Consider the following 10249-nt stretch of genomic DNA (forward strand, 5'->3'; position numbering starts at 1 on the left):
TGGCTACATTCTTGAGTCGGCGTTCTTGATTTGCTTCATCCTTTGCATGACGAATAGAAATGGTGAGTTCTTTTATCTGAGCCCCAAGTGTATCTCTTATCGTCTTGTTTTCCTTCGTGGCCAAATGCTACCAATGTTCATTGTCTTGGCATTCTTTCTAGGCTCGTCATAATTGACCCTTAAGAGTATCTAGACAATGGTCAGCTTGTTCTAGTCCCACTTTGATCTTTTTCCTCTTATCCTCCTCTTGGTTGAACTTTTCCACATGTGCTTGAAGTTGTACATCCTTTCTCTCAAGCTCCCACTTCATGGTGTTTTTCTCATTGATGACTTGTTGGAGTTTTAACTTCAACTCTTCATTCTCTCTTTCTAACTTTGCCATGGTGGTCTTGAGTTCATCCATTTCTTCAATAGGGATATGGGTGAGCTTAGGTTCACGAAGAGGTACAGGTGTCCTAGTGATGAATGGCATTTTGATTATCTCCACCCTTTTCTTTACCCAATGAAAATATGGTTCTTTTGTAATCCCATTAGCTCTCCCCAAATCAACTCTCCCTTTTCGATTGACATTCTTCCAAGCCTCTCTGATTCATTGGAACAAGCTAGGATTCTCAACCCCAAAGCCAAGCAACAAAAAAGCTTCCAAAGACTTTGCCTTTGGAGGGACTTCCATTGGGTAGCCGAGCTGTCTTAGTGATAGAACCGGCTTAGAATTCACACATCCTTGAGTTCCAATTAGTGGTAGATTAGGGAAATCTCCACAGCTGAATATAATGTCCATGTTGATGTATTCTTTGGAATACCAAGAAAGATCTTTGGATTGGAGTGATCCCAATCTCTGAGGCCAACTAACATTTGTCTGTTCTACCCAAACACCTGTCTTCGGAAGATGCTCAAGAAACCACTGATATAGTAAAGGAGCACAACAAGCAATCATCCATTTCTTCTTGGTGTACCTATGGCTCATGTAATAGTAAACATCAGCTAACAAGGTGGGTACTGGGTTTCCAGTAAGGAAAACGCAAATAGAAGCCATGTCTATGAAACCATCCATATTTGAGAACAGGACGATGCCATAGATGGCCAACGCAATAGCATAGTAACAAGCATCCCAACTTTCTGCTTTTAGTAGGGTATGAGCTCTCTCCAAGAGAAAGTTTAGCGAAAATCCTTTGGTATTCCCTTTAGTCTCTAGGTTAGCCTCTACTTCTCTTTCGTCCATGTGAAGCACGCTAGCAATGATCTCAAGGGGCAAAGATTCATCTATCCCTTCAAATAGTGGGTTGTTCTTCATAGGTATCCTAACAAGACGCTCGAATTCTTCCAACGTTGGTGCTAGCTGGAAATCTTGGAATATGAAACATCTTAAAGGTAGGTCATAGAATTGAGCCAGAGTGACTAAAGCTGTATGGTCCACTCGTTGGTTAAGGATGTTGAGAAGATTGCCATAATTCTTCCTAAAGTTGATTCTGTACATCGGGTGCATCTGAGAGACCAAGTCACGTAAACTCCTTAGACCGGGATCTTTAAACTTGAAAGAGTAAATGTTTCTTTTGCTTGATTCCATGCTTCTTGAATTCCTGCAACTTATGACACTCAGATTCCTTGGAAATAAAATAATATGAATATCCCGTTATGAATAATGTTATGCATGCCACAGGTAGGTCAACATACAGGCCGTGAGAGCGGGTATCCTTGGTTACTAAACAAAACCCTTTTGGGAGGATGATATAGTTAAAAGGTTCCCAAAGTCATCAATCATTATTTAGGAAGGTTACTGTCATGACGAAGGCTTATCCGCCAATAACATCCCCAAAAAGAGTCTCGTCTGGGTGAGGCCTTCGTATGGTCCCAAAGAGGAAGACTCCTATTGGGTCCATACTACACAACTCTCGAGTCCAAGGTTCTAATAAGGTTCTCAGAGTCGTAGATCGAGGTTGGGAATACTACTGTAAGGTAGTAATACGCCCAAGGGATCTCATCTGATTGGGGCTTTCGTATTAACCCAATAAGTCTGGGACTTTTCAGGTAAATACTACATAACTACCGGATATAGTGGGTTAAAAGGTCCCTAGAGTCATTGATCCAACTTGAGAATATTATCATCGTGACGAAAACTCGTCGGACAATAATATCTCAAGAGAATCTCCTCTAGGCGGGGTCTTCGTATCTTCCCAACAAGGAAGACTCCTTGTGGGCGTCCACTACGCAACCACCAACTTAATCTTATGGTTTTTCTCAGACTCGGGTGGAGAGCTTATCTCACAAAGTATCACCAACCAGAGAACCCCAATAATACATAGCCAATAAAACACCAGACAATAATTATGACAGAATAATAATAAGAAAATAAATAATAAACAAATAAACAAAATTAACACACAATACATCAACTGAACTAAATTAGGCTTCACTCTCTTTTGCTTGGAGCTAGTCCCCAACAGAGTCGCCATCTGTCGCATCTAAAAAAATATAATTTCTCACGATGGTCGTGGAAAAATTATGTTCGAACAGAGTCGCCATCGAACTTTATTTATCCCAATGAAGGAATAGGAAAATATCGATAAAACCTTTTGAATAATAGAATAATGGTCGTCGCAACCATATTTGGGTTCGGGAGTTGATTACGCAAGGGGAAGGTATTAGCACCCCTCACGTTCGTTGTACTCAACGGGAACCTTTTAGTTCAATTTTGCGATTTGAGTGTTAACTTATGTTTGTTTATTTTCTTCGAGTAATTAGAGTTGATAATAGATATGGATGAAGATCTCAGATAGGGGAAAAGGGAGGTTTTTTATTAGTGTGCTCGCGAAGATATAGCAATCTCCTGCCTACGTACCCTTATGGTGTAATAAGGAAATCAGAGCATTCGTAGTTCGGGGAACTACGACTGGTTGGTGTTTTTTAATAAACAACTGTTCAGATCGCATCCTAAAGGCTAAATGCTGGCTTGTCTACCCTTGGCGGAGGCTTGAGCACTAGTTTGTAATGCGCGTTAGAAGGGATTAAACAGCGTCTTTTTGAAAAGAGTTTTGGTCACACGGGGGTAACAAGTTGGATTAACATGTTGGATGTTTTGATTGGTTGAGATGTTTTTGGTTGGATGACGATTACTCGGATATTCGAGTAAGACAACTCGTATCCTAACAGTCGGGAAAGGGAATAGAAGACTCTAGACCGCTTTCTTTTTCATCTGAGTGATCATGAAAATAAGCTTGCGTATGATTGACATATTTTAGAATGAACGACAAGTACTCGAATGACTGAGTAAGATAACTCATATCCAAACATTTGAGAAGAGGAATTGAAAACTCAAGATCATCTCCCCTTTCGTACAGTTTAGATTGATTTATTAATTTGCGGAAAAATGTCAATTGTTCGACTAACCGAGTAAGAGAACTCGTATTCAAACAGATGAGGAGAGAAGTTGAAGGCTCAAAGTCATCTCCCTTTTCATTTTTGTCGTTATGAAAGGTAGTTTGATTTAATCGGGGTTTGGAAGTTTGTAGAGAAACGACAATTATTTGACTAACCAAGTAAGAGAACTTGTATTCAAATAGTCGAGGAGAAAAATTGAAAACTCAAAGTCATCTCCCTTTTCGTTTCTTATTATAAAAGGATTTGATTTGTTTGTGCTTAAGTGGATTAGAAATGACGATTATTCGACTAACCGAGTAAAAAACTCGTATTCAAATAGTCGAGGAGAGGAGTTGAAAACTCAAAACCATCTCCTTTTTTATTTCCAAATGAAATGGTATCTAATTGCGATTAAGTATTTTAATTTGATTTTAAAAAAGAATACTCGATGTTGGATCGAGGTTTTAAATTTATGTTTACGAATGAATTGAATTTATTTAGCGTATTGTTCTTCTACTCGATTAAATAAAAATCGAATAGGTCTCATTGTAAGAAAGCCCAAGAGTAAGCTATGTGAGGTTGATGGTGATGCTTTAAAAGCAATCGACTTACAAAGGTATTTAAAATGGACTCGACTTTGAATCGAGAAGTTTAATTTGTTTTTTTTTAAATTGGTTTGAATTGATGGTATGGGAATGATTTGTCATAAATGTACCACAACACGCATATAAAATCGAACACTTATACAAACGACTAAATAAATACTAACACAAATAAATATCATAAATCCCAAAAAATGAATAATTATATAATTAAAATAACTAATGATGATGATAATAATTTTAGATAATCAAATAGTTTTAATTATTATATTTTTTTAAAAATGATAATAGAAATTTGATTAGTTGATAAAACTCTACTTAAGTTAAGTAAGTAAAAAAATATGGACTAAACAAAAATAAAAATAGAATAGTTTGGGCCTTGGGATGGAAACTAAACCCAAACAGAATCTGTCAAAACTGGGCCAAATTGGGGGTTCCAATATGAAAGCAAAAACAGGCCCAGGCTGAATTGGCCCAAACCAAAACACACAAGGCCCTTAAAAAAACCCGGTCAACCGTGTTGACTCACGGGTACTCTTTGGACCGTCAGATCAGGAAGTCTGACTTGGTCCTTAGATCATGCAATGGATGGGGGAGGGCGCACGGTTACTTGATGTACCTTAGCGCATGGAAACTTTCTGCTGGCCAACACAACTACTAGCGACAAGTGTCCAAGGCCAAGGACACTTGTCATCCACCGCTTTTGACATTCAACGACCGTGTAAAAATGCTTAAGTCTGGACATGCAAACCAAACGTCTCACATTTCATTCTCTCTCTCAACTCAAAGCAACAAATGCTCTGCAACTCCTAAACACCAACCGTGTCCAAAACCTACCGGAGAAGATGGTGGTTGCCGGCCAACGACGACGGCGCCACCTTCTTCTCCGGCGAACCAACGCTCAAACAATGAAACCTTAAACACCACCCCCCCCCTTATCTTGGCCAACGATTCCAAATCCAAACTCAGTTTTCACTCAAACCCTCTCAAACACCCAGATCGGACTCCTAATCACACGAAAACAAAATCAAATAGAAGAACACAATATTCAATCCCACGAGACGAAATCGAGGCAGTTAGGGAGGAGATTAAACGAAACGGATTTGAAGCTACAAAAGACGGTGTTTCGACGCGATTAAATTTGTTTTACAAACAACGCAACAAGGCGAGCAGAACGAGGGGAAGATTTTCAAGCAAAAGAGAAAGAAAAATGGTATACTTTATTGGAGACAAATCGCCGACGACATTTTCTCCTCTACTTTCCGAGATAAGTTTCCCTTTTTAACTTTCGATTCTTTCTCCTTCTTCTATTTTTTGGATGCTATGTTAATGGAAAGGTTGTTTTTTGATTTCTTGCCGAATTCACCGTCCTCTTTACTCAATGTTGTCCGGGTACTAATAGTGAGGTTGTGTCCTTTATCTTCTTCATGATGAGCTATTAAATCCTAGGATAATTTGTCAGGATATCTTTTGCTCATCCCAGGTTCCGTGGGATTTTGATTTTGTGGATTCATTACTGATGAATTTGTTCGTCTGTAGCGAATACGCTCTTGGCGTTCCTTGTGGTCCTCTGTGCAAAGTGTTAACCTGATCAAATTATTAATTATTCTTCAGTTTTTTAAGTGCTTATGATAAGAATTTTTGACTTAAGTTGTTATTTCTTCACATGTCACAAAGGTGAAACAACCCCTAATTGAGAAAGAAGTCTGCTGCGCCAGCTCCATGAGGGAGCTTGAATTAGGGCGCCTTGATCCAAATGATGGTTTTGGGCAATTCGCTTTTGAAAGTTATGTTTCCAATAGCTGGATATGCAGCAACTTTGATTATTCAATATGTAACACTCTGTATTTTGGATAATGTGTATTAACTTTTGGACTATCTGTAATATCTTAGATTAGAATTTCGTTTGTGTTATCAAATTTTTTTAAAACACTCAAATCTTAGATTAGAATTTCGTTTGTGTTATCAAATTTTTTTAAAACACTCAAATCTTATCTTAATATTTCATTTGAAAACTTGTTTGGGCCACAGTAAATACAAGAATGAACATTCAAATTGGTTGCCCTTAGTATGTTTATTATTGGCTAAATAATCATTAAAGGAATAACATGAAATGCACACCATAAGCATTAAAAGCTCAACTCCAACCACAATGAGAGCCTTAAAACGTTGTCCATCACAATAGTCCCTTCCAACAATTGACCTTAGATTAAAACAAACATATACATGCTTCAAAAATGCAACTTGAAATTAGACACCTATGAAGGATCAAGACTTGGCACATATATTTGGGATGTAAAAGTGGGCTTGCAAACTTGGGCTAGGCAAGTGATCATTAAAAATAAAATGGATTTTAATACTTGCTAATAAGAAAGTGGGCTTGGATTAGTATGTGTAAAAAAAATTTGAACCACACTTTGGACTTGCAATATTAATTATGGACATGTTGATGGGAGTGTTTTTTAAAACCAAAAGGTCTTATGGATAACCCAAAAATGGGCCTTGTTAACCAATAAGCCCCAAAATGCGCATACCATCCCATGCTTTAGTAACAACTATAAGAGACAAACGCAATAAATGTTTTCTTGAGTTATGAACAAGGAACTTAACAGATGAAAACGAAATTGGGGTATGACAGGGACCACCACATATGTCCATGTGGCACCTTATCCTCTTTGACTCTTTTGGTGAGTTTAATGTTTCAAGATCTTTAAACATGCTTTTAATGTTAACTCCACTTTCTATGTGGGACTATTTAGAATGCATTTATTATCATTAACTCAATTGCCCATTTTTGTCATATTGGAACATACTTGATTAATACTTATTTTGATGATATTAAGTTGCAGATTTTGAATTTTCGACTTTTGTGGATTGTTTGGGCTCTGCTTGTTTTGAGATAAGGTGAAGTAACAATTAAAAAAAATGAATTGAGAATTTGGTTATTGATGAGAGTTTTGATGTTATATCAAGTATGAGTTATGAGTTGTGGTGTTGCCATGATGTTTTGAGATTTTTCAATTTTTGATTCAGATCAAGTTGAAAATTTGATTCGAATCAAATTGAACAAACTTGAAACTCACCAAAAACGATTTGAATCACGGAATTAGTGTAAAATGTCTGATTCGAATCAAAATGAAACATCTCAAGGCTTAGGTAAATGATTTGAATCACGGATTTAGTTAAAACTCGTTGATTCGAATCAAAATGCCAAAATTTTGAAAATTTTGAAAAAGAATGCGACTTTCACAAAACACCAAAAACACTTAAAAATCATTTTTAATGCTTATGAGCGAAAACATAATGAAAAATGGTTGAGCCTTTTATAATGCAAATGCGTTTTAATGTAAATGCAAAATTGTTTTTAATGCACAATAATAATGAGGATGCATGAATTTATGAAATATGCAGATGGATGCAATGAACGGACGACATAAATTTTAATCTGATGCTTTTTAATGATTTAGCAATTAAGAGATAAATGCAAAAATATAGCACATTTACAAACATATAAATCACAACACACATTGGAAAGAGAATAAATACTTCAATGCATATGCAAAAGAGATAAACAAGGATTTGAACGATCATACCAATTTATACGATTTAAGCTTAAATTTCTGATTACGATAATTACAGAGATAACACAAGCTTTAAACATGAACCTTCAATTACAAATTGGATAGAACTCATTTTATACGTCTGAAGAATTAATTTTTTGATGATGCAGACACTAGTGTTTGAATATAATATTAAAAATTAATTTTTAGACCCAAAATCCTTTTAGACAATTAATTTTTTTCTTCTAGATCCCATATAATGAAATCAGAGATTTTAAAAAGCACAGAAGCAAAACACAAAATGAAAGCTTGGAGGCATCTCAATGAATAATGCCATATGAAATCATACATGAGGTTAACATGAGATTGATTGCTTCTAGTGCAAATCACTTACATGACAACCAAAACCGCTTTAAAATGAAGTGATTTAAAAATACATTACTTAGATATTATTAACAATGCATAATTGACTTCATGATGATTTCTTAAGATTGGTACACTATATGCCTAAGCTTATATATTAAATCACTATAAGCAAGGTCTAACACCTATAAGATATATAATCAATACAATCTTGCAAATATGAATGGATGCATGTTTGTAAGTAAAATGATAGGGAAAGTAGAAGATACACACAATATATAGTGCTTTGACATTTGTCGTCGCTTTACCCATATACACTCTTCAATAGATGATGTCATCGAAACATAATCACGATCTTCCACTATGATGATAAAATGATTACAGCATTTTGATTACAAAAATCTATCATACGATAATTTCTTTGATGATGCAGACACTAATGTTTGAATATAATATTGAAAATCTCTTTTTTCTATTATTGTTTTTGAATTTCAGCATGTTTTTATTTCGTTGTGAATCTATGTTTTTTTTAAACTGCATATGGCATTAGTCTACAATTAATTCTTAAATGATATTCTTGATAATGTGTGAAAAACAATTTTCCTTCATTGACTTTTTTACCGTGTTATAGAGCATATACAGTAAACATATATGAAACAAATTAGGACAATGAACTTCCTAGCTTAAACTGAGTGCAAAGTATCAAATTAGGACAATGAATTTACTGCAAACTTTTCCACAAAAGCATGTCACAATCATAGTTAAAAAACAGTCGACCACGGCTAAAACGGCCGCGATAATTCGCAAATATCAATACCAATACCTAAGAAAGACAACTAAATAAAAGAACATTAAAACAAACTACCTACAACTCAGTGTTCAGGTTTGAGCCAATACCCAATCCATTCAACATCACAACACCAAACATCATACTAGATGACGTTGGACAAACACCAAAATATCGTCAAGTCAAGTAACAACTAGATCCACTAACAGTTAGCTTGTTAAAAAAATTAACCCCGAAAAAGGTTTTAATACACCAGAATCTTGAGCCACATGTAAAATAAATGGAAAGATATTTCTAACATGTACATTAAAGCCACGTGTTAAAAAATTTATGTTTAAAACAAACAAGAGTTAATTATAAATTTTAACTATTTGATACATTGTAGGACAAACTTCTTAAAATTAAAGGTAATACGTATCGGTTTATAAACTCAAAATTTATATAAAACTTGATGTGTTTGATCATAAATTATATTATGACAATATCAATGATTGAATTAATGAAAATGTATTATGTTACAATTACTTTTCCAATATACTTATCCTCATCACTAGAAAAAGAAAAAGAGAATATCAAGTTAAGAACAATAATTACTTTTAAGGACGTATCAAGTATGTGAAAAAAAAATACACATTTCAGTCATTATCATAAATAACAAAAGAAAAAATTTAATTTATTAAACCAATAATTATCTGATTATTATTATACATTAGATATATTAATTATTTAATAAATCTAAAAAATATGTCGCAATTATTATAAGTAACAATTTTTAAAAAAATGTATTAAATAAATCTAATTATTATTTTATATTAGATATATTAATTATTTAAAAAAATAAAAAATAAAAAATTATTATTTTATATTAGATACATTAATTATTTAATAAATCTAAAAAAATAAATGATTATCCGATTATTATTTAATATCAAATACATTAACTATTTAATAAATTATAAAAAAATTGTTACTTATAATAATGACAAGAGGGTTTAATAATATATTAAACGAAATAATTTTAAAACAATGGAGTAGATTAAATGAGTTATGTGTCCATTTAGTGTAATTCTTTCATTCACTTAAAGGCTCTGTTATCTCTTTGAGTAATTCTCAGAAATGGAATCCTTGCCATTGTCTCTTCAACTCAATTCAGTCGGTTGAGCCTCTTTAGTATTCTCTATTTCTGTCTACACTCGCCCTCATATTTTAAATGGCCATTTTTTAAATTATGATACATGTAAATACACATATAAAATTTAAACAATTAAAATATTGATGATATAAAAATTGTGTGTGGCTATGACTGTTTGAGTATCAACCTTGTTTGCGTAGAAAGCTAACTACATGCAAAAGCTAACTAGTAAGGCAAAAAAACACAAACGGTACACAATTTAAAACATGGCAGAATTGCAATTTTTTAAAATGGTAAAAGCACCTTCATTTATATATGATGATCAAACTAACAAGAAAATAAAAGACTTCACGTATCGGAATTATTTCGAACATACACCAATTTTAGAAACATCAAGGGAGACTAAAGGGACACATAAATGCAAACAAACGTACACACTTAGAACTTA

At 34.1% G+C, this 10249-nt stretch overlaps 1 protein-coding gene across 1 annotated transcript; it reads right to left on the bottom strand.

Moving 5' to 3' along the window:
* Positions 1–589: 589 nt before the first annotated feature.
* On the bottom strand, positions 590–1567 carry LOC127103211 (uncharacterized). The gene has a single exon (XM_051040482.1). The coding sequence runs from the start codon at positions 1565–1567 to the stop codon at positions 590–592; it is 978 nt and encodes a 325-aa protein (XP_050896439.1).
* Between the last annotated feature and the right edge of the window lie 8682 nt (positions 1568–10249).

This window comes from Lathyrus oleraceus, chromosome 7 (assembly GCF_024323335.1).
Source record: "Lathyrus oleraceus cultivar Zhongwan6 chromosome 7, CAAS_Psat_ZW6_1.0, whole genome shotgun sequence".
Taxonomy (NCBI): Eukaryota; Viridiplantae; Streptophyta; class Magnoliopsida; order Fabales; family Fabaceae; genus Lathyrus; species Lathyrus oleraceus.